Source organism: Ictidomys tridecemlineatus, chromosome 6, assembly GCF_052094955.1.
Source record: "Ictidomys tridecemlineatus isolate mIctTri1 chromosome 6, mIctTri1.hap1, whole genome shotgun sequence".
NCBI lineage: Eukaryota > Metazoa > Chordata > Mammalia > Rodentia > Sciuridae > Ictidomys > Ictidomys tridecemlineatus.
Genome location: NC_135482.1, coordinates 123,431,852 through 123,458,089, shown reverse-complemented (window position 1 = coordinate 123,458,089; position 26,238 = coordinate 123,431,852). Strand labels below are relative to the sequence as shown.

The following is a 26,238-nucleotide window of genomic DNA, read 5'->3' as shown; positions in this document are numbered from 1 at the left end:
TCAGATGGGGCTGGGGATATGGCTCATATGATAGAGAGTGCTTGTCTCACATGCATACGGCCCTGGGTTCAGTCCCCAGCACTACCAACCAACCAAACAACCAACAAAAAACTGGCATGGGGTGGGAGGGAGAAAGAACAGGCACAGTGGCACATGCCTGTAATCCCAGCAGCTTGAGAGGCTGAGGCAGGAGGATCCCAAGTTCAAAGCTGGCCTCAGCAATTTAGCGAGGCCCAGTCTCAAAATAAAAAATAAAAAAGGGATAAGGATGTAGCCTGGGTTCAATTCCTGATTAAAAAAAAAAGAATTACTAAATTCATAGTGATGAGGACACTAGCTGACTGTATCAAAAAAAAATTTAAATCTATTTCAAATTTCATATATATATATATAGCCATCTTTCACAGGAAGAACAAACTACCCCCAATACAGAAAAATTAACTTGGTAGAGATATATTTTTATTTTAATATTTCTTATATTTGAATCAACAAAAAATAGGAATATATTCTTTATGCTTATAGTTCTCATACAACAAAAGCTAAACATTTACAAATTAAATTTTTAACAAAAATATAAAACAAAAATGCAAATTAGTCATCTTAATTTAATATAAGAAATAATGCTCTTTTGCTCAGATAGAAAAATGTTTTGTTCAAAAGAAATAAATCAAATATTTGGTTTAACAGTAAAAAGCTGTAGTTTCAGATTCCATTCTGTTCTTAAACAATGTTTTTACTTTAATGAGAATGCTTGTTCACACAGGTATCTTATTCAAAATGGCATTAATAATTTCAAGTCTTTCCTTTCTTTTTCATAGTAACCAAGAATACTAAACTCCTTGTAAACATGACACTTCTCAAATATCAATTTTAAAAACATGAGAATTGACAGACTGACAATTGAAAACTATGCTTAGTAAATCTGCGATAATAACTACTGAATCCAATTAGTTGTAGATATGGAATAGGAACATTCTTGACTATTTGCTATTATACTTATTGCTAATGAACTGTTGTAAGTTACTCTGTATAGGAGACTCACAACTTAGGGGTACTAACTTATGGTACAGATCTTTTCTGAGTAATGCTAAGACACTGTCATGTCAAAATCCAAATCAGGTATGTTACGTATACAATAGCTGTACACCATCATTCTTCTCATCTTCATAGAATCTATGTTTTCCAGCTTCATTAGTTTTATTTTTTTTCAAATCAGATTTTAATTTTGAATACTTAACACTATTATTGATGTGCATTTCACTTTCTTCATGTTTACTAAGAATATGTGATAAATGCTGCCAATCTTTGCATCCATTCTCATTTTTCAATTGATTTTTTCCTTCTCCAAAGAGTTTGCAATACAGGCAAAACACAGAATCTTTTGAGGTTGAATAAAGTAGCCAGGATCTAGTTGCTTTTTCACCACTTGGAAGAATTCGTGTATAGTAAGTTTCTGAAAACTTTCTCCCTGTATTGTCTTTTGGAAAGTTAAAATTTTTTACTTGAGGTGGATCATTTTCAACAAGAGTATCCCGTTGTTTAATATTCAGAATTCGGGGCCATGTACCTGGATCTGCAGAAAGCACAACTGGTATAATGGAATCTTCTGAAGTTTTGTTTTCCAGTTGCTCTTGAAATTTATCAGCTATGGCTGACATGGAAGAAAGTAAATTCACATTCTGTTTGTTCAGTAATGTATCTGGGGTACATTCTGCTGAAACCTGTAGTTCTAAACTCTTTTCCTTTTTTTCTGGTATTCCTTCTATTTTTTCCAAAAGTGTATTTGATGATCCATATAATTTTCTTTCATTTTCTTCTCTGATGGCATTCCTTTTTCTGTTTTCTAATGCTGATGCTTTTGACTTTGCTTCTGTCATCTGGGAATAAATAAGAGATTACAACTTCATTTTAAATACTTTTTTAAAAAAATATTTTTTAGTTGTTGATGGGCCTTTATTTTACTTATCTGTATATGGTGTTGAGAATCAAACTCAGTGCCTCACGCATGCTAGGCAAGCACACTACCACTGAGACACAATGCCAGCCCCCCATTTTAAATTCTTTTTTTTTTCTTTTTTAGTTGTAGCTGGACACAATATCTTTAATTATTTTTATGTGGTGCTGAGGATCAAACCCAGTGTCTCACACATGCAAGGCGGGCACTCTACACTGAGCTACAGCCTCAGCCCTTAAATTCTTAACATTTCAAAAATTAATGTATATAGGAATGCCCAATAAGCACATGAAATGATACTCATCATTAGCAATCAAAGAAATGCAAATCAAAATAATAAAGCACACCACTTCCCATTTATAAGGATGACTATAATAAATAGAAAATTATAAATGTTGATAAGGATGTAGAGAACTAGATGGGGGAGGTGATCCATACTTATAGTCCCAGATACTATGGAGGCTGAGACAGGAGGATCACAAGTTGGAGGTCAGCCTGGGAAATTTAGCAAGACCTTAACTTAAAAAAAAAAAAAAAAAGGCTGGGGATATAGCTCAGTAGCAGAGCACTTGTATAACCTATGGAAGGCCTGGTACTCAATCCTCAGTACTGGGGAAAATACTCAACTAGAACCTCCCTAAGGTGCTGGTGGGAATATAAAATGATGTATCTGCTGTTGCAGTTTGCCAGGCATGGTGGTGCATGCCTGTAACCCCACGGCTGGGGAAGCTGAGGCAGGAGGATCCCAAGTTCAAAGCCAGCCTTAGCAACTTAGCAAGGCCCTCCGCAACTGGTTACGTGCCCCTGGGTTCAATCCCTGGTACCAAACATACAAAAAAAAGTATGCCAGTTTCTCTGATGTTTAAATAGTCATTACATGACCAAGTAATTCTATTCCAAGTTTTTCACCCAAGGTAAATACAAAAAACATAAGCCCACATAAAAACACATAATGTTCACAGCAATTGTATTCCTAAGAGAAAAAAACTGAAATAATTCTAATGTCTGTCACAAATAATGGGTAGGAATATACAGTGTCAGCCATTCAATGGACAGTATGGCAATAAAAACAAATGAAGTTCTAATATGTATTACAACACAGATGAACCTTGAAAACAGTAGCATACATGAAAGAAGTCTGTGAGAAAATACCTCATTTTAAGTCCACTGATGTCAAATTTCAAGAACAGGCAAATTTATAGACAGAAGGTAAATTTTAGTTGTCTAGGATTTGTGTGTGTTGGTGGGGAGAGAATGGCAATTGATTTTTGGGTAGGAGGTTACTGGGGACTGAATTCAGGGGCATTCAACCACTGATCCACATTCCCAGCCCTATTTTGCTTTTTATTTTAGAGACAGGGTCTCACTGAATTGCTTAGTTCCTCACCAAGGCTGAGTCTGGATTGAACTTGCAATCCTCCGTCTCAGGCCTCCCTTACTGCTGGGATTACAGGCATGTGCCACCACGCCCAGCTTGCAATTGACTTTTAAGAGATGGGGTTTAGTGGTAAGAATGTTTTAAAATTATCTATGGTGGGGGCTGGGGTTGTGGCTCAGTGGTAGAGGGCTCTCCTAGCATGTGCAGGGCCCTGGGTTCGATCCTCAGCACCACATAAAAAATAAATAAATAAAAACAAAGATATTGTGTACAACTACAACTAAAAAAAATAATTAAAAAATATTAAATAAAATTACCTATGGTAAATTGTAGGGTATGTTAATTATATCCCAATAAAATTTGTATAAAATTCATGTAAAGGTCAATAAAATTAAAATTCATTAATTCATTGTGGTACTGGGGATTGATCCTAGGGTGCTCTACCTTTAAGCTATATCCCCAACAATTTTCATTTTCAGTTTGAGACAGTCTTACTAAGTGGCCCGGGCTGGCCTCAATCTTAGGATTCTCCTGCCTCAGCCACCTGAGTTGCTGAGATTACAGGTGTGTGCCACCACACCCCACAAAACAGCAATTACTTGGAGCAGTGAAACTGCCATACATGCACACATGTATGACATGAGAGAACTCTCAATTTTAGAAATACTTTTATTTTGAAACACGGTCTCCCTATGTTGTCCAGGCTAGTCTGGAACTTCTTAGACTCTTAAAAGCACATATATTACTATTTTTTCTTTTAAAAATTTTAATTTTAATTTGTTATTTGACAGAATGCATTACAATTCATACTATACATATAGAGCACAACTTTTTATGTCTCTGGTTGTACACAAAGTAGAGTCACATTCTTCATGTCTTCATACATGTACTTAGGGTACAAATGACCATCGTATTCCACCGTCTTTCCTACCCCTATGTCTCCTCCCTAGCCCATCCTCCCCTTTTCCCCTCTGCCCTATCTAGAGTTCATTTAATCTTCCCACCCACCCACCCCCATAGCATATTATAAATTAGCATCCATAAATCAGAGAAATCATTCAGCATTTTTTTTAGATTTTTCATTATAGATGGACATAATACCTTTATTTTATTTATTTATTTTTAAATGTGGTACTGAGAATCAAACCCAGTGCCTCACATGTGCTAGGCAAGTGCTCTACCACTGAGCCATAACCCAAGCCCACATATTTTTTTAAAATATATTTTTAGTTGTGGACAAAAATGAATAAAGATACTGTGTGTTTATGTGGTGCTGGGGACAGAACCCAGTGCCTCACACATGTGAGGCAGGTGCTCCACCACTGAGCCCCAGCCCCCCAGATTATTTTTTCATATATATACACACACACACACACACACACACACACACACACACACACACACTTTAATACTTTTTTTTTAGTTGTAGTTGGACATAATACCTTTATTTTATTAATTTATATGTGGTGCTGAGGATCGAACCCAAGGCCTCACACTTGCTAAGCAAGCACTTTACCGCTGAGCCACAACCCCAGCCCCTTAATGTTATATTAAACACTATAAATTCAAAGCAGAATGTTATACATTGATACTTTTTCACCAAATTGTCAAGTCTATCAGACAAATTTAATTTTGATTTTTATTTTATTGCCATCAACTGACATCTATAATAAAAACAAACTATTTTGGTGTCAATAAAATAATAATAAAAATATAATAAAATGCAAAAATGGTTCAAAATAACAAAGATGTATGAGATGTAAATGGTATCCTCTTAGCTATATATAACACAAACTGAACACCATTTAATTCTGAAAGCAACATGGAAGCACAGAAGTAAAAAGAAAAGGCAGATAAATGATAGATTTGTATTTCAGAAAGACTACTCTGATTTTGTTATGAATTTCCAACAGTAAGTATGTAAGAATAGAAGTACAGGTCAGTCAAGAAGCCATGGTGATAAGTCTATGGAGAAATGACAGTAACTATGTCAGGATTATAGCAATAGAAATAGGATTGAGTAAAACATGTTTAGGAATAGAATCTGAATTAGTAAGTGATTAAATGGCCATGGGGATCAAGGAAGAAGGAAAAGTAAAGAATGAACATCTGATTGGATCATGGGGTCATTTAGTGATACGGGAAAGAAGGAAATCAGGTTTAAGATAGTGAGTAAGATATATGTAGAATATTCAGAGAAAGAGTATAAAAGGATACATTTGCCTAAACTTAAGAGAGAAATACAAACTGGAAATATGTACTTGGAAATCATCAAAATATGTTTAAAAAAAACCATGGGACTGGAAGGGCTACTGAATGAAACAAAAGCCCAAGTTTAGGTCTTTTCTCTTTCCTTCCTGCATTTCTTGGTAAAGAATTGAGATTTTACAGTTCTCAATGAACAGGCTACTTCCCAAATATATATGATATTTTGCAAGTAACTTAATCTCCTAAATTTCAGATTCCTCAAACTACAATGAGAATATTAATTATACTTATTGTGAAGATTATTTAGATAAATAAATGAGAAAGCGTAGGCATATGGCACCACAGAGAACTCATGTTAGCTATTACTGAAATACACATGGATATTCAATTACTTTTTGTAATTGATAAAAAGACAAGGCTGGATGATCCAGCTACCTGTTGGTACAAAGATTCATGGATCTTTTGCACTATATTCATTCTTTAAGTTGTATATAGATAAAATGCTTTTGTTTATTTTTATGTGGTGCCGAGGATAGAACCCAGTGCCTCATATGTGCTAGGCAAGTGCTCTTCCACTGAGGTGTAACTCCAGCCCCCGACTTTTTTTTTTTTTTAGTACCAGGAATTGTATTCAGGGGCACTCAACCACTGAGCCACATTCCCAGCCCTATTTTGTATTTTATTTAGAGACAGGGTCTCACTGAATTGCTTAGTGCCTCCTCATTGCTAAGGCTGGCTTTGAACTCTCTATCCTTTTGTCTCAAGCCTCCTGAACTGCTGGGATTACAGGTGTGCCCCACCTTTTTTGAGGGTGTGGGTACTGGGGATTGAACCCAGAGGTGCTTTACCACTAAGACACATCCCTAACCCTTTTTGAGTCAGGGACTAAGTTGCTGAGGGCCTTACTAATTTGCTGAAGCTAGCCTTAAACTTGTCACTCTCCTGCCTCAAGCCTCCCAAGTTGCTGGAATTACAAGAACGCACCACTGAGTCTGGCCTGCCCTATACTCTAGGTTCTAAAGTTAAACTGCTCATGTCTTCCCCATTTATATCACTCAGGCACTCTCTTCTAGAAACACCCATGTAAGATTCTTTTGGAAAAAAAAATTTTCAACAATATTTTAGTGTAACTACTTCATTCTTCAGTTACATTTTAATTCAGAACATTTTACTGAATGAAAACTGGAAGAAAATAAAAAGTAGGTAAGGAAGGCACCAACTAAAGCGTCTAGGAAAAACATCAACAATAAAAAGAACTACTAGATCAGAAAGTAATGGTGTACACTTAGCTATGGGGGAGACTGAAGCAGGAGGATCACTTGAGCCCATGAGTTTGAGACTGTGTAGTAAGCTTTTCTTTCTTTTTTTTCATATATACATATTTTATTTTAGTTAAAGACTATCAAACTGATGAGTTTGTAAAAGGGGTAACAGAAAAGATCTTTTATATTTTAATTTATAACTCTTATTTTTGCCTGCCTAGCATCAATTTCCTTCTATTCTGGAAATAGCACCCTAGTTTTCCCTATAGGGTACTTCCCTTTCCTGTTTTGGGTGAGGCTGCCTCCTCTCCATGAATTAGGCTGACCACAGCAGTTGTTCAAGAATGGTTATATGACCCAAATCAGCTCAATGTCATTCAATTCTAAGGCTTTTGTTGTGTTCAATGAAGAAAAGTCATTATGTCTTTACTTGACCTGAAATTGAGTGGATATAAAAGCCATTCTTGTCAACCCCTGGGAAGAACCCATTTGAATGTAGCCAAAGCTAAGATGGAGAAAAAAAAAATTAGTCCTTATGAGAGCACTGAGTCTTTGAATCCAGTTATGCTTCAAGCCAGGTCTATCCTTGGGCTATTCAATTACAAAGGCCAATAAATTCCTTTATTATTGCAATCTGGCCAGTTTGCACTGGGATTCTGTGATCTCTCTTCAAAGAGCTCAGTGGGGAGACCACCTCCACCCACTCAAATGAATTCAGACAGACTGGAGCAGAACAAGGCCACCTGCATGATCATGGCCAAGGAAACTGCCATAATCTAGTCAGCTTTTGCTGCGACCAAAATACCTGATAAGAACAACTTAGAATGGGCTAGGGTTATGGCTCAGTGGTAGAGTGCTTGCCTGGCATGAGTGAGGCACTGGGTTTGATCCTCAGCACCACAAATAAACAAGAGGAAAAATTTATTTTGGTTCATAGTTTCAAAGATCTTACTTAGTCCATTGTTGGCTGACTCCATTGTTCTGGGTGAAGCAGAATACCATGGCAGGTATTCCAATACTGGGGTGTTGAGCTGTTCAGCTCAAGGAAGCTGGGAAGCAGAGGGGTGGGGTGTATGTGTGGAGTGGCAGGGGCCAGGGTCAGATAAAGGTCCAGGGCCATGCCTCCAGTGAACCTACTTCCTCCAGCCATGCCCTACCTATCTACAATTACCACCATTCAAATTATTAATCCATCAAATGGATTATTCCACTGATGATGTTTCAATCAATGCCTAAAATCCCTGCTTCTGAACCTTGCTGCATTGGGGACCACATTTTCAACATAGGAGCTTTTGAGGGGATATTCCAAACCCAAACAATAACAAGAGACCAACCTGGGCAACAGTGAGACCCCCCAACTCAAAAAACAAAAATCTATTAGGTTTGCTACTCATGAGATTACTAAACTGAAAATTTATGACCTTTGGGGATAAGATGTGTATAATTATATATTCCTATTGAAAGCAATAGTACACATTAAAAACAAGTGCTAAGGAACTCAGTGAGACCCTGTCTCTAAATAAAATACAAAGAGACTCAGGAGGCTGAGGCAGAATGCTCACAAATTGGAAGCTAGCCTCAGCAACTTAAGAGAAACTCTGTCTCAAAATAAAAAAAAATTAAAAAGGGCTGGGGATTTCAGTGGTAAAGGCATCCCTTGGGTTCAATCTCCAGTACCAAAAAAATTAAATAAATGAGGGTGATAATTAAAAAAATAAAGACTGGGGATGTGGCTCAAGTGGTAGCACCCCTGGATCAGTTTGTAGCGTGTGCACGCACATGCGCGCACACACACACACACACACACACACACGCACACACACATACCACACAAGAGTTGGATAAAATTATCTTTTGATAAAAAGGGAGTATTGGGTTCTTAGGAAAATGTAAACTAAAACCACAATTAAATCATCGTTTTGCCACTAAAGTGGCTTAAATCAAAACAGACAACGCCAAATTTTGATTAAACTGTAGAGTTACTGGATTAAACTGTTAGTGGGAGTACAAAGTAAAGAGAACAATTACTCTTGAAGAAAAAAACATTTAAAACAAGCTTACCTACAATAATGGATAGATTTCAATATTGTAAGACTGAGAATGCAGCTCAGTGGTAGAGCACTTGCCTAGCATTTGTGAATTCAAAACCCAGCATCACGCAATAAATAAATAAATAAGATTTCAATACATAGCTGAAATAGCTCAATAACAGAATGACAAAATGGAACTAGAGGAGATCCTAAGATAAATTTGATTAATATAAGCTAATAGGGTTAAGCCATTACATACTTAATCATTAAAAAGAATTACCTCTTTATATTCATTAACACAACTTTGGGAGCAAAATCGCTTCTGTTGACCTCCAATCAGGATATTATTTCCAGCATTCTTATTGGGCATATACTCTCCACACTGTTCACAGCAGTTCATTATTAGACCATTGGCCAATCTGTACTTATTAAAGCAATGGTTGCTGCATAGCTTGTGTGTTACATTATTAACACTGACTTCATGGCGAATCTAAAAGAAAAAACAAAATTAACTAAAATATATGAACCAGGTTAGTTAAAAAAAAAAAAAAAAAAGAAAGGCAATGAAACTAGTTTCTGTAAAAGAAACAAAGAACCTCTAGTAATATCTCAGGGAAAAAACCATTCAGAAAAAAAGATTAAAAAGTATTACACTGTTCTTTCACCTTTTCTGTTTGTAAAATCAATATTCACAGAGAAAAAGCAATTCCCAAAGGCATTTAAGACTGACAAAACTGGGGCTGGGGTTGCTCTCACCCAGCATGTGAGAGGCACTGGGTTCAATCCTCAGCACTATATAAAAATAAAGGCACTGTGTCCAACTAAAAAAAAAAAAAAACAAAAACAAAAAAAACCCGACAAAACTGGATTAGGAATTCTTTTTTTTTTTTTGGTGGTGGTGGTGGGGTTACCAGGGATTGAACCCAGGGGTGCTTAATCACTGAGCCACATCCCAGCTTTTTGTGTGTGTGTATGGTGTTAGGGATTGAACTCAGGGCCTGTGCACACGAGGTAAGCACTCTACCAACAAGTTATATCCCCAGCCCTCCATTTTTTTTTTTTTGAGACATTGTCTCACTAAGTTGCTGAGACTGGCTTTGACTTGATCCTCCCTGCCTCAGTCTCCTGAGTTGCTGGGATTAAGGCATTCTTAATGTTATTAAGTTCACTTCCCTAGAACATTCATAGGAGGGGATATGGGAATAAACATTATCCATGGTCAGGATGGTGTGCCAGTGTATCTATAAGTAAGATAGTTCTCAATGTGGTAATAAATAAAATCATACCCTGATTTGCTCAGCTATTAGATCACCTGAACCAAATATAGTTAATAAAAACAGTATGAGGACTTCCCGAATGCATGTTTCTTCCTTTTCAGCAACTTGAAAGATGCTGAATCACTTAATTAGTGTTAAAGGAACAGAATGCATTCTGTTTCACATGTTCTTGTATTAGGATCTGTTGCTTCCCTCATGCTCTGAAACTACACTTTTCTTTAGTGTTATCACTATGAACAGAAATCTACCACACATTGTTAAGTTATTACAATGAGTTCCATAAGAACAAATGTGGGGCTAGGGATGTGGCTCAAGCGGTAGCATGCTTGCCTGGCATGCATGCGGCCTGGGTTCGATCCTCAGCACCACATACAAACAAAGATGTTGTGTCCGCTGAAAACTAAAAAATAAATATTAAAAAAATTCTCTCTCTTAAAAAAAAAAAAAAGAACAAATGTGTACTTTCCATACTACATATTAGTTAATAAGATAGTTCTATTATATCCTTATTCCATCTTTTAATTTCATGATATATATATACAGGATATCTACATTAGACAGCAGAACTTACAAGAGCACTTAAAAGTTACAATTATCCCTGTTAACCTAAATTAACAATTTAGGTATAAAAATCCAGACCTCTGTTAATTTACTACAGATTGTACATCTTGACTTATTAAAAAATCCTTTTCTAAGATTCTGGTTGTCTTCATAGGGAGACAAAGATGTACAACAAAATTCTTGGAAGGATTTGCTTGATTCTACTGGAGTAACAATAGTAGCCTTCTTTGTAGGTGCATCTCTGAAATACAAAGGATAGACAATTTAAGACACTGTTTCCTTTATTATTATTTTTTGTACTGGGGATCAAACCCAGGCCTCACACATGCTAAGCAAGCACTCTTCTACTAAGCTACAGCCCAGCCCCAAGAACACTGTATTTTAACAAAAAGTAAAATATATGATTAATAATTAACATTTTCATTTTATTATTATTTAACCCTAGGAATCAGCTATAACTTTTGGATATAGTAAAATCTAATCTTGGCTTCATTACCATGAGTTCCTAAATAACACAGAAAGAGAAGGTTCAAAGGTAAAAACACCTTTTGTAGCATAAGAACTTCACCAGTTGTTCAGCTTTGTGGAAACATTCAAACATGCTGGTAATACCTTGGCAGAAATAAGGTGTAAGACAGGGAAAGAAAATATACTTCCATACCTATATTTCACTTTCTTGTTAAGCGGAAGCATAATATAAGAATTCACAGCTCTAACATACTCTAGGTTCATAAACTTTTTCAGCCTTCCAACTGCATGCACAACATTTATTTTTATTGCTCATATTCAACCATATGGAGAAATGATACTGCTTACTTTTTACATGTAACATTTCGTGTCTTTCGAGCACGTTTATGAGAGAAGGAAGAAAGGCAGGTGGTAGAACAGAAGAGGTGAGCAGATCCTTTTCGTTGATAAGCTGTCTGTCCCTTCTGTAAAGGTTTTTTGCAGTTTGCACAAGTGATTTTAGCTGGTTTAGTAAGTTTTTGTTGGACTGGAGGCTGGAAATTCTGATTAGAAAGTAAGGCCACTGGATATAAAGAATCCACCCCTGGCTGTTTCTGGTTACGGGGAAATGATGCTGACTGGGAGATCCAAGAATCTTAAAAATGAAAAACAGAAGAAAAAGTTATGGAATAAATAAAATTCACATCAGACAAATATTTGAAATTTTCATTTAAGAATTTAAGAGGCAGCATATAAGCATGTGTTGAGGGTTGAAGGCCTCAATAAACAATCTAGGATAACTATTCACTTCATATTCCAAGGGAATGATATTTAATTGTGCCAACAATTCAATTAATCATGAATACTAGAATTGTGTAATGCTATAGCCATCAGTCAGACTTCCCAGGTTCAAACTAAGTTGTGGGCTGGGCACATAGCTCAGTATTAGAGCACTTGCCCAACATATTTGAGGCCTGAGATTCCACTCCAGTATGGCAAAAGACAAAAATAAAAATGTATCTCCTTAATTTATAAGATTAAACCTAAGGGCAATAGATCACTGAGCCACATCCTCAGGTCTGGTTTTTTTTTTTTTTTTTTTTTTTGAGACAGGGTCTAGCTAAATTGCCAAAGAACAACTTGAACTTGTAATCCTCCTGCCTCAGTCCTGAGTTTATGGGAGTACAAGAGCATAATATCAGGCATGGCTGGCCTTTTTTTTTTCAAAGTGGTCTGGGGATTGAATCCAGGATCTTATGCCCGCTGGGTGAACATTCTACCACTGAGCTATAACCTCAGCCCCCCATATTGTGGTTTCTCTGATATAAACTGCAATTACATTTAATTCATTGAACTATTTTAAGGAATAAATGAGATAATGCATATGATAGTAAAGTGTTGTGTGGCACACTCAAAAAATGCCACTTTTATATACATTTATAGAAAATGGCAAAGGATATGCAAATGCAGAGATAGCTATAGTGAGGCATGACTACCCAGAAACCTTAAGAAATATGATAAGGCTATAAGTTTATCCATTTTCCTAGCCAATATTATGAAAAATTTAAAGCATACAGAAAAGTTGAAAACTTTTACAACTAACACCCATATACTCACCAAATGGATTCAACACTACTTTATTGTTTTTGATTTATCATTTTTCCACCTATTCATTGCTCTAAAAATTAAGCCATCATTTTTGCATATTTCAAGAAAATTGAAGACATTGGTCTACTTTCCTTCAAAACACTTTAGATATAATACTTTAATGCAAATCTTTCTATAATTGTTTCCTAGCTTTCATAGGCATTAATATAGGTTGTAGGTTACTCAGGAAAGATAGCTTTCCTAATCTTACATATATTGTATGTCACTGTTATTATTATTAATAATATATTACTATTAGCTTCAAAATGGTATAGGATTACATAGAGGTGAAATGCTTTAATATGTACATGAAGTCACTTAATCTTTTATTTTTTTCTTTTGTGGTGTTGGGGATCAAATCCAAGGCCTGAGCATGCTAGGCAAATACTCTACCACTGAACTACATCCCCAGCCTAGGAATCTTGTTTAACAGAGATTCTGACTTGGTAGATATGAAAAGGGACCAGAGATTCTGCATTTCTAATGAAAATTAGATGAAGCTTCAAAAAACAGGACCCTATGGTATAAAATTATTTTTTCATATCTGTTTATATCCATCCATTCATCCATCTTCCTAGGGGTGCTTTACCAGTAAACTACATCCTCAGTTCTTTTTGTGAAATTTTTATTTTGAGACAGTCTTACTGAACTTGTAATTCTTCTGCCTCACTGATCACCAGCCTTTTGTGTAGGTCACAGTGGTGCACGCCTGTAATTCCAGTGGCTCAGGAGGCTGAGGCAGGAGGATCATGAATTCAAAGACAACCTTAGAAGACAACCTTAGCAATTTAGCAAGGCCCCAAGCAACTTAGTGAGACCCTGTCTCAAAGAAAAAAAAAAAATGTAAAAACAGCAGGGGATGTGGCTCAGTGGTTAGCACTTGGGTTGAATTCCTGGTACCAAAAAGAAGCTTTTTGTTATTACAAAGACGGGGCCATTGGTTCCCTCTAACTGTTCCAAGGGCCTCTTAACAACATTACTAGCACTAACAACCATACCTATATTCTTTCCTCAATTGCTACCTACTGTTTCTTATTTTGTCTTATTTTCATTTACAGATAAAACTAAACCAGAACAAGCAAGAAAAGAAAATGTGGTATATATATTCACAATGGAATATTACTCAGCATTAAAGAATGAAATGATGGCATTTTCCAGTAAATGGATGGAACTGGAGACTATCATGCTAACTGAAATAAGCCATTCCCAAAAAACCAAAGGCCAAATGTTTTCTCTGATTTGTGGATGCTAATCCAAAACAAGGGAGGCTGGGGAAGGGAATAACAGAAATCCATTGGATTAGACAAAAGGAAATGAAGGAAAGGGAGAGGAGAGGGAAATAGGAAAGACAGTAGAATTAATCAGTCATAACTTTCCTGGCCTTGTATTTGAATACACAACCAGGGTAACTCCATATCATGTACAACCACAAGAGTGGAATCCTAAATAGAATATGTTATACTCTATGTATGTATAATCTGCCAAAATACATTCTTCTGTCATGTATAACTAAAAAGAACAAATAAAAAAATTGCAAGTTTGATTTACAAAATAATTTTTTATGAAAGGTATTCCGATGCTAATGTATCGGGGTTACCAGCACCCCAAGAGAGCAGATTCCTGCTTGGAGGTGTGAAAATAATAAATAAAGAACAAAAGAGGCAGAAAATAGTTTTCAAAGTAGAGGCCTGGCAAGTTTTCTAGCCCTGGCAGGGACTACAGGTGAACAAGGAAAAAGGCCCCAAATCTTTATTTAAGGGGAAATATATCAAAAGGTTTTAGTATGGCAGGCTTCTTGAGGAAAAAGATGAGGAAAGCAGGAAAAGTATGAGAAAAACAAGTTGTTTGGGGCTAGGGAGGTTCTGCCCACCTTCCAAGGCTGCTTTTTAACCTAGAGCTATGAACTAAGGTAAAGTGTCAGCTTTAATTTGAGCAATCTGCAACTGGTGGATTCACACCAGGAGTTCTCAGAAAAGCACAGGACAACCACTCCCCACTCCCCTTACCTTGCCTCAGGATTGCTCAAACAAACCCATAATTCATACACAGCCTCTAACAATAATGTTTTATTATAGGACCTGTTACTTGTTTAATCATATAATATTTTTTTTATTGATTGTTCAAAACATTACAGAGCTCATGATATATCATCTTTCATACATTTGACTCAATTGGGTTTTGAACTCCCATTTCTACCCCAGATACAGATTGTAGAATCACATCTGTTACATACTCACATTTTTACATAATGGCATATTAGTGACTGTTGTATTCTGCTACCTTTCCTATCCCCTACTATCCCCCCTCCCCTCCCCTCCCCTCCCATCTTCCCTCTCTACCTCCTCTGCTGTTGTTCAATTCTCTCCCTTTTTTTCCCCTCCCCCTTGCCCCTCATAACCTCTTATAATTTTAAGAGATTTCATGTTTTAAAATGTTTCATTGTTTTAAAAACCCTAAGATATTTCATTAAAATCTAAGAATCTAAAGTGCAGAAGCTAATTATTTTTTCTAGCATTGTATAAACTTGCACAACTATTATCTAGATAAATATACAGTATATTTCTAATATTCCAAAAGCTTTTCTTTTAGCTCTTGCCTATCAGTTACTCCCTTCACATTTAATAGGTCAAAGATTAACTTCTCTCTTTTTTTGTGTATGTGGTGCTGAACACTGAACTCTGGGCTTCACAAATACTACTAGACAAATGCTCTACCATTAAGCTATATCTCCAGACCTTAAACCCTCCCCCAAGGGCCTAAGTTACCCAGACTGGCCTGGAACTTGCACTTCTCCTGCCTCAGGCTCCTAAGTACCCAGGATTACATGCCCACAACACCAAAAATTAGTTTTGTCTTATTTTAAATTTCACATACACAAAATCACATAGTTCATACTTTTATGTTTAGTTTCCTTAGCTCTATATTTTATCAGTTAAGGCTCACCCCCACTGCATGCAGCAAGATATTCTTTCCCTTTTCTTTTTGCAACACAGAGATCAAACACAAGGCTTCATGCATACTAGGCAAATGTTTTTGCACTGAGTTACATCTTATCCCTAAGATCATTCTTCTAATTATTGTTGACTATTCCTTGCATGACCAATATTACTGTATTATTATTCATTCTTGCTATTGATGAACATTTGAATTTTTTCCCATTTCTTACTATGATATTTGTATTTTTTTTTCCAACTTACTCATTTATTAATTTTAGGTACTCAGGATTGAACCCAGGGGCCCTTTAACATGGAGCTACATTACCAGTCCTTGTTATTTTTTATTTTGAGACAGAATCTCACTAAGTTGTTGAGGCTGGCCTCAAACTTGGGGCTGGGGCTATAGCCTGGTGGTAGAGCATTTGCTTTGCATGTGAGAAGCACTGGTCCTTAGCAATGCATATAAATAAATGAATAAAAAAATTAATTATGACAAAGACAACAATTTAAAAAAACAAAATAAAACAAACTTGTGACCTTCCCACCTCAACTTCCTGAATAATTGGGATTTATAGGCATGTGCCACTGTGGCAGGCTGTTCATGTCTTTTTTTTTTTTTTTTTTAATATGCAGTTTTTAAAAGGGCGGGGGTTATGGCTCAGCAGTAGAATGCTCGTCTAGCATGTGCAAGGCACTGGGTTCGAGCCTTAGCACCACATAAAAATAAATAAACAAATAAAGGTTTAAAATATATATATTTTAATATTTATATATATTTTTAGTTGTAGTTGGACAATACCTTTATTTTCTTTATTTTTTAATATGGTGCTGAGGATTGAACCCAGTGCATCACACTAGGGGAGTACTCTACCACTGAGCCACAACCCCAGCCCCTAAATATATATTTTTTTAAACTTTATTTTTCATATGGTGCTAACCCAGTGCCTCGCCCATGCTAGGCAAGTGCCCAACCACTGAGCTACAGCCCCTGTACATATCTTTTTATAGTTTACTCTAACTGGAATTTGTAAAGGTGCTTGAATTTCTTTTTTTGTGGGGGTGGGGAGGTAAGTACTGGGGATTGAACAAGGAGCACTTGACCTCTGAGCCACATCCCCAGCCCTATTTTTTTTTTTTTTTAATTTTCTTAGTTGTCAGTGGACTTTATTTTATGCACAGGTAAGGTACTTGAATTTTTAAGTTAACGTTTTTTTCATTTTAGAAAATTACCAGGGGCATGCATGCGGCCCGAGTTACATCCTCAGCACCACATACAAAGATGTTGTGACTGCCGAAAACTAAATATTAAAGATTCTCTCTCTCTTAAAAAAAAAAAAAAAAAGAAAAGAAAAGAAAAAAGAAAATTACCAAATTGTATTTTTTTGGCTCCATCTATCCTCTTCTTTTTGGGACACTAATTACTTATTCTTTTAGTCAATTGTGATAGTCCTCTTACATTCTTTTCTGTGTTTTCTACCCTTTGGGTCTCAATAACCTTCAATCTTACAGTTCATTCGTACTCTCTTTAGCTGTGTCCAATCTATAGTTTCTTAAAATTTGTGTTTGTTAGTCCTATTATCTTTTTTGGAGGGTGGGGTGTGAGGTGCTGGAGATTGAAGCCAGGGCTCTGTGCATGACAGCAAGTGCTCTACCACTCAACTATACCCCCAACCCAACCCTATTATCCTGAAACCCTGCGTGCTTACTTCTATTGTCTGCTTTTTTCCCCCTCTTGATATGGCCTAACCTCCTCATATTTCTGGTTACTTCACTAAATTGCTGAGGTTGGCTTTGAACTAGCAATCCTCCTGTCTCAGGTTCCCAAGTTGCTGGGACTACAGGCATGCGTCATGACACCCAGCTCTGGTTACTTTTTAATTATTTTTGTTAATTTTGTGGTGCCAGGTTTTAAACCCAGGACCTTGCAGGTACTATTTATTTTAATATGAAAAACTGCAAAACAAACAAAAAAATGCCTAAGGCTCTGAATATTGTCATCATTCTAATTCAAAAGCTGGAAAGGAATTTCTTTTTTTCTTTTTTTAATTTTTTTTTTTTTAGCTATGGATACAATACTTTTATTTTTATTTATTTATTTTTATGTGGTGCTGAGGATCGAACCCAGTGCCTCATGCATACAAGGCAAGCATTCCACAACTGAGGTACAACCCCCCCTTTTTTAAAAAAATATATATTTATTTTAGTTGTAAATGGACCTTTATTTTATTTATATGCAGTACTGAGACTGGAACCCAGGGCCTCACTAGGCATGTGCACATGCTAGGCAAGTGTTCTACCACTGAGCCACAACCCCAGCCCTGGAAAGAAGTTTCTATAAGCACCTCTCTTTGGGAGTTTCCAGTGAAGTCTATCAAAAAACTACTTAACTCCTCAAGAGCCTTTTCTGGTAATGAACACACATTTATGAAGGAAAAATGGAGTACTAAGTATTAGAATTATTTCTCTGAGGTTTCTTCTCTTAGGTCTTAGAGCTCCAACATTTTTCACTGTATTTGTTAGCTCTATGATGGTCTTCAACAGATATTTTATATACTTTTTCTTTTTCTCCTATTTATTCTCAGTAAGAGGCATAGGAATTACCTAGATATCAGAAATGCAACTCCCTAGAATCAGTATCATGTACAAAATATTTATAATGTAATAAAAACATAATAATGATGTCAAGAGCAATTAAAAAAATTTGTTTTTTAAATGGTGGTACTGGGGACTGAACCCATTGGTACTCTACCAATAAACTATTATATTCTTAGTCCTTTTTTTTCCCAATTTGAGACAGGGCCTTGCTAAATTGCACCTGCTGACTCTGAACTTGTAATTCTCCTGCCTCAGCCTCTTGAGTAGCTGAGATTACATTAGTTTACCACCATGCCATGCCTCGATTCTACTCTTAATTTATACTGTGGATTAGGGATACGTTAAGAAAAACAATATACACTAAGCAAAGTTGTTATTGTTACTTTAAAAGAGTCAGCATTTAGGGCTGAGGATATAGCTTAGCTGGTAGAGTGCTTGCCTCCCATGCATAAGGCCTTGGGTTCAATCCCCAGCACCCCAAAAGAGTCAGCATATATATGTTTATAATGCAATTCTGAAATCATTGAAAGTCACCAAATAGGTAATCTGGTTTTATATAATCTCATATTCACCTCCAAAAGACTTCTGAATTAGCCTAACTTGACAGTCCAGTGACACAGGACAAATGACAAAATCTTTTACTTGAAACATGTCTTTTTGCCAGGTGCAGTGGTTCACACCTGTAATCCCAGAAGCTTGGAAAGCTGAGACAGGAGGATCGAAATTTCAAGGCCAGCCTCAGCAACTTAGTGAGGCCCTAAGCAACTTAGTGAGACCCTGTCTCAAAATAAAGGACTGAGGATGTAGCACAATGGTAAATTTCCCCTTGAGTTAACCCCTGCCCCCCCATATCCCTAATAAACCTTTTCTTTCAACCAATCCTTAAGAAACATAAATGAGGGCTGGGGTTGTGGCTCAATATTTGCCTAGTACATGCAAGGCCCTAGATTCGATCCTCAGCACCACATAAAAATGAATAAATAAAATAAAGGTATTGTGTCCAACTAAAACTAAAAAAATATTAAAATAAAACAAAACAAAAAAAAAAAAAAAAAAAAAAAAAAGAAAAACATAAATGAGACTCCTGACATCTTAAATCACAATTTAGGACTGATTCTTTGTGTTAGCATTTCCAACTCTTAGAAAATTTACTGGAATTAAAAGAAGACATAATCACAAGTGTATCTTCCTTCTCATTACTGCATATTCATATTAATAATGTACTCTGGTTCATGCACAGCATCTGGAAACGATTGGATAGATATGCTGTTACATCATCTCATATTCAGTTGTCTAAAACTGAATGTATCATCTCACTCCATCCCCCACTAAATCACATTTCTTTTCCTGGTTCCTTACTCCACTCCCTACTTGCCTTCTCTTTTTTTCAGTAGTAGGGTTGAACCCAGTTCGAGGCTCTACCACTAAGCTACACCCCAGGCCTTTTTATTTTATTTTTAGACAGGGTCTCGCCAAATTGCCACGGCTGGCTTCAAACTTACAATCCTCCTGCCTTGGCTTCCAAAGTAGATAGGATTACAGGCCTACATTACCATGCCTGCCTTAAATCACATTTTTTTTTTTTTTTTTTAGCAAATTTTCTGTCTATTAGTTATATTGACTTTGCCTTAGAAGTGACTTAATCTCAAAGAAAGCTTCAAATATTAACCATTATCTTCACCTAATAAACTTATGAACATTTTCTTTAGAATTCTAAATTAAATCTTTTTTTTTTTTTTTTTTTTTTTTAGCACCAGGGATTGAACCCAGGGGTGCTTAATCACTGAGCCACATCCCCAGCACTTTTTTTTTTTAAACTTGGAGACAGAGTCTCCCTAAGTTGCTTAGAACCTTGCTAAATTGCTGTGGCTGGCTTGGAATTTGGGTTACTTCTGCCTCAGTCTCCCAAACTGCTGGGATTACAGCCACCATGCCTGCGGCTCTAGATTAAATCTTATTATTTCAAGGATACTGTTCTCTTAAGTTTTGTCTTCAAAAGTAGATCTTTACAGAACTCAGGAATGATGTAAGTTCAGTCCATACTTCATAGAAATTGTCATATATCATAAACAACTACAGTTCAAGTGTAGTTATGGAAACTTTCTGCTTCACTTATTTATGGGTATCAAATGAATCATTTAGTGCTTTTACATTTTAAAAATCAATAATATTTCATGTAATGAGAAAATATTAGAAATACAAAATACAGGTATGAATTAGTAAGATAAAGGGATGACAAGAACAAAATATAAATTTGGGGTCATAGCTCAGTGGTAGAGTGCTTGCCTAATGTGTTCGAGGTCCTGGGTTCGATCCCCAACATTTAAAAAAAAAAAAATTAACATTTTGTCTGCAAAATGTATTTCTAGAAACTTTTCAAGAAAAGAAAAATGCCACTGGTTCCGGTGCTTAGGAGGCTGAGGCAGGAGGATTGAAAGTTCGAGGCTAGCTTCATAAACTTAGTGAGGCTCTAAGCAATTTATTGCTCAGTGGTTAAGTGCCCCTGGGTTCAATCACAAGTACCAAAAATAAATAAATAAATATCTAAACCTAAAAGATTTTCATGAAAAACCTGGTTTACAATTGCAAAGACTAGAAAACCTGCAAATAGCAAACCATTAAATAAATCTTAAACTTATATTTGATACATGCTGATGAAATACTTGGATGAAACATGCCCAATGCTCCCCTGAGGAAGATAAGAACAAGATAAGGTTTTATTTTAATTAATTAACTTGTGGTACTAGGAATAAAACCCACAGCATATTTGCATGCTAGGTAACTGCTTTACCACTGAGCTATATCCCCAGCCAGAGGATTCAAAGTCCAAGGCCAGCATGGACAAATCCGAGAGACCCTGTCTTTAAAAAAAAAAAACAAGAGCAGGGGATATAGCTTAGTAGTAGAGTGTCTTGAGGCCCTGAGTCCAATCCCCCATTCCTGTTCCCCCAAATGAAAAAAAATAAAATTAAAAAATCCAATTCATTAATCACATAGCTATCCTGTATCATCTCATCTCAACATAAATCCAAGAGATCATGAATTAACAACCATACTTGTAATATTCTGGAAACTCCCGGGACTTAAGACTCCCCTTCAGGAATCAGGGACAAAGGCCAATCAAAACCCCCTCATCCCCTAGTGCTAGTGATTGCACCTAGGACCTTGTACATCTTATATGCAGTTAAGCAAGCTTTCTACCTCTCAGTACTACCCCAGCCCCAAATTCTCCATTACACAATAGATATGTTATGAAACAGTAAAAATTACTTGTCTCTTTTAAAAACAAAAAATAAGCAGTTGCACATTTGATGTACTTAAAGTAAACTAAACCATTTTCATGGAATTACTACTGACTTGGAATGATAAACTATGGCTATTGGAAAATACTTTTTAAGAGAGAGAGAGAGAGAGAGAGAGAATTTAAAAAAAAAAATTTTTTTTTAAATAGTTTTCCGCGGACACAACATCTTTATATGTGGTGCTGAGAATGGAACCTGGGCTGCACGCATGCCAGGCGAGCCTACCACTTGAGCCACGTCCCCAGCCCATACTTTTTGTTTTTGTTGTTTGGGTACTTGGGATTGAACTCAGAGGCACTTTACCACTCAATCACATTCCAGCCCTCCCCAAACTTTTTTTCCTGAGACAGGGTCTTACTAAATTGCTGAGGCTGGCCTTCAACTTGTGATCCTCCAGCCTCAGTCTCCTGAGTAGTGGGGATTACATGAGTGTGCCAGAGTGCCTGGCAGGAAACCTTTTCTTAAAATGAATGAAATGAATCTTTCACGTCAAGAAAACTGACAATATTTGTTAATGATGAAAAAATTTGAGTTTTTAAGTGAAAATCGGCATTTTTGAAAATTTCTACCACTGAGATTTTGACAAGGTTTCTGAATTGTCAACATTTAAAACGATCTTGTGCAATTCAAGTGAACCACTGTGTTCCAAATAACCAATACACTAAATCCTACAAAGGTGGGTTTCAAGATAATAGAGTATAAAGCAAGTTCTCTACCATTGAGTCACATCCCCAATCCCAAGATTCCACTTTTTAAGAACCTTTAAAAACTACTAATTATCTAGTATAGATGCTATATCAAAAGAAAACTATGTATAACTCTTTAATGCCGCAGTCTGGCTGGGCACAAAATCATGAGCCACTTAAGCAGGAACAAACTTTATTTCCAAAACTCCCGCGAATGCCACACAGTCTTCTCTCTGGACACACTCCACCAACAGGAAATCCCTCTTCCTGAATTCCCTCCTACTGCACTTCCCCAATCAACGGGAACTCTCCAGGAGTCCCGGGAGAGCTCCAAAGTAGCAGGCCTAGGCAGACAGTAGGGGTCTAATCTCCAATTGAAAGAGCATCTTAACATAATCATTATCATCTCAATGGCTTGTTGGGGTCACCTTTCAACCAAAAATGCCATGCATCATTCCTACTGGCTATGGCTCTCAGCCTCTACAAAGACTAAAACTAGTCCTTTCTCCAACCAGGTTTTTTTCTTTTGTAGTTTTAAAGATTGAAACCAGGTGCTTAACCATGAGGCCCTTTTTGAGATAAGATCTTGCTAAATTGAATCCAGGTGCTTAACCATCTCTAGCCCTTTTTATTTTGAGATAAGATCTTGCTAAATTGCTCAGGCTGACCTCAAATTTGAGATTCTCAAGCCTCAGCCTCCAGAGTTGCTGGGATTACAGGTGTGCGCCACCATGCCTACTCTACTCTTAATTTTTTTGCATTGTCTCACACATGAGCTTTTGGGGGACACCTCATATATAAACCATATAACAAATACTCTATGGAAATAATTAAAAATTATAAATGATAATTTACTCAAGTGTATTGTTTCAAAAGTGACAATTGGGAAACTAAATATAAATGCTAAAAAAAAAAAAGAAAGTAGAGGAATATGTACCTCAGACAAAAGAATAGTCTGTGACCACTAACAATTGTATTTATATTTTAAAAGACACAAAATACTATAATTTAGATTGAGTATACCAATGTGATATAAAACTATCCATGATATACTTTAAATTATATATATTTTTTAAAAATCACAGAAATCTGAAAGTACACAAACCAGAAACTTAATAGAGATCACTTCTAGATGTTGGAATAAGAAGACAGCTATGTCTTTATTTCTAACCATGATTTCTTCCAAATATTCTGTAATAATCACATAGTATTCTCATAACAGAGGAAAAGATTAAAAATATAAAGAAAAAACTGGCATTCCAGTAAAGCAGTAACAGAATTAGGTTCTTAGGTTCTGGTTTCTTTTCAGTTATTTTTAAAAAAATTCAACAGGCTAAAAGGCATTAAAATGGTAAAAAAAAAATCCATTACCAATCCTGCCACCTCCAAACCCCATTTAAGTCATAGAAAAACCACAAAAAGGAATTGCTAATATTTAAAATAACTTGCTATCTCTATCAAAAAAAGACTCTACACATAAAAGATTTTAAAATAAATTTCTCTAAAACATTTCAACTTTTAAAATCAAGCAACTAATAAAATGGTGATTTAAAAACTAAAGTCATAGACAACCAGTCCCAAAGTAAATAATTAAAAAGCAAAACCTAAAACATCAAGTTATATACTTACAAATTAAAATTTGATATTACATATTATTTTGTTCACTATCCATCTTTTTATTCTACAATATTTATTTATTTGTTTATTTATTATTTCTGCTACTGGGGACTGAACCTTGGGCCTTAGATATATTAAGCACATGGTTTATTAAGGTACAGCCTCAACCCTACAATCTTCATATTAAAATAAACAAGGGTAGTAGTAGTTATGAAGGTTTTCAATTAAAACACTTTAGATGTAAATCACATTGGGTAAAATAAGATTAACTTCCTAAAATTTCAGAGATCAAGTAGACTGTAGTTTTATTATGTAAAATATACTGGTTTTTATTTGGGGGGGGTGTACTGGGGATTAAACTCAGGGGCACTCAACCACCAAGCCACATTCCCAACTCTATTTTGTACTTTATTTAGAGACACTTAGCACCTTGCCATTGCTAAGGCTGGCTTTGAACTCATGATCTTCCTCCCTCAGTCTCCTGAGACACTGGGATTACAGGAGTGTGCTACTGCACCTGGCAATATACTGCCTTAATATTAAAGCCAAGAGAAATATTTCATACAGAATGTAAATAGATAGAAATAAGCATTAAATATAGCTAAAAGTTTATTCATTTGATGTAGAAGGTAAATAATATCACCTACTGCTTACCAGGATTATGATGAGTTGGAAATCCTCCATTCTGAAATACATCTACTGCCACATTCATTCTACCAGGATTAAAAGGTCTTACTCCTGTCTTGGTCTGTGAAGTTAAAGATGGGGTGTATGTTTGTATATTAACACCAAAATTACTTGACTGAAGTCCTTTAGCGATATCTCCCAAGTTGGTATGCTACAGTGATGTTATATGTGTAATCATTAAGTTCATATCTCGCCCAGCATTATACTGTTTCTAAGGTTGTAATATTAGTAAAATGTATCTCAGAGTCGATTCTGTTGTGATAACACTATAACCCATTCCTGCATTTACCTTACTTCTTGAAAGACTTGAAGTGGAGAAATCCAAATCTTTGGTATTATTTTTAGTTGCAGGAAGTCCCCACTCAGTAAAGTTGGAAGAATTTTTCTCCTCTCCTCCACTTGTTTCTATGTCCTCTTCATCATCAATAACAATTGTTTCACACATACTTCCCTTCTGAGAAGCCAAATCTTTTGAAGGCGGCAGGAAAATGGAATGATTTCCTTGTGGTTTTTCATATTTTGATGATGCCAATATAAAATTTCTTTGATCGGCTATTGTAGAAATTGAAGGAGGTTGTACAGATTCAATAAACACAACATCATCATCATCTTCCACTGATGAGTTTCTAGATCTATTTACTAAAGAACTAACTGGATCATCACGTGCATTTTCTATGTCCATGAGTTTAGCTGCCATGGCCGTACTCCCTAACAAAGCAGGAATCTGGTTGGTCAATTCTAATCCTCCCACTGAAAAATCATCCATGCCAAAGAACCTGTAGGAGACAGACAAAAGAAAAAAAAAAATCCTATTACCTTTTTTTTGCATTAAAATATATGATTTATTACCTCAACTTTTAGAGAAAAAAACAAATACTCATTCCAATTTTTCCTCTCCTGTTAAAAAAAAAAAAAAATTGGTTAAGTGTTTGATGGAGGGCTGGGGATGTGGCTCAAGCGGTAGCATGCTTGCCTGGCATGCATGCGGCCCAGGTTCGATCCTCAGCACCACATACAAACAAAGACGTTGTATCTGCCGAAAACTAAAAAATAAATATAAAGAGTTTGATGGAAATTAATTCTATAACTTTAGGTCTTTTAAAAAATATCTCTTGGGCTGGGGTTGTGGCTCAGCGGTAGAGCACTCACCTTGCACGAGACCCTGAGTTGGATCCTCAGCAGCACATAAAAATAAATAAATGAAATAAAGGTATTGTGTCCATCTACAATTAAAAAATAAATATCTATAAATAAATAAATGGGATATAGCTCAGTTGGTAGAGTGCTTGCCTAGCATGCACAAGGCCTTGAGTTCAATCCCCAGCACTAACCAAAAAAAGAACCCCCCCCCACATATATATATAAAACACACACACACACACATATATATATGTGTGTGTGTGTGTGTGTGTAAGATATTGTGTCTATTTACAATTAAAAGATATTTAAAATAATCTACTCAATTATAGTATTCACTTAAAGCTATTCATCATGATGATAGGTATAATTTAGGTAAACCTAGCTATTAAGCTCATAAGTTCTTTTCTTCTCTTTTTTTGGGGATACTGGAGATTGAACCCAGACTTTCATGCATGCTAGACAGGCACTGTACCACAGCAATATATCCCTAGCCCAAGGCCACAAATTCTTT

General features: G+C 36.1%; 1 protein-coding gene across 24 annotated transcripts in view; it reads right to left on the bottom strand.

Moving 5' to 3' along the window:
• Positions 1 to 437: 437 nt before the first annotated feature.
• Zmym5 (zinc finger MYM-type containing 5) overlaps positions 438 to 26,238 on the bottom strand; it is a 36,120-nt gene continuing 10,319 nt past the window's right edge. For 20 of the 24 annotated variants that reach the window (XM_021735492.3, XM_040281348.2, XM_040281344.2 and 17 more), the window contains 6 exons: positions 24,877 to 25,363; positions 24,555 to 24,648; positions 11,487 to 11,772; positions 10,749 to 10,911; positions 9,113 to 9,322; positions 438 to 1,877 (listed from right to left, as the gene is read on the bottom strand). In XM_021735492.3, coding sequence (XP_021591167.1) covers positions 1,125 to 1,877; positions 9,113 to 9,322; positions 10,749 to 10,911; positions 11,487 to 11,772; positions 24,555 to 24,648; positions 24,877 to 25,353 — 1,983 coding nt within the window. In that variant the 5' untranslated portion in view covers positions 25,354 to 25,363 and the 3' untranslated portion in view covers positions 438 to 1,124. Of the gene's footprint in view, positions 1,878 to 9,112; positions 9,323 to 10,680; positions 10,912 to 11,486; positions 11,773 to 24,554; positions 24,649 to 24,876; positions 25,364 to 25,736; positions 25,811 to 26,238 lie in introns of those variants that run through there. The other 4 variants (XM_078015717.1, XM_078015716.1, XM_078015720.1 and 1 more) reach the window with 3 other exon arrangements.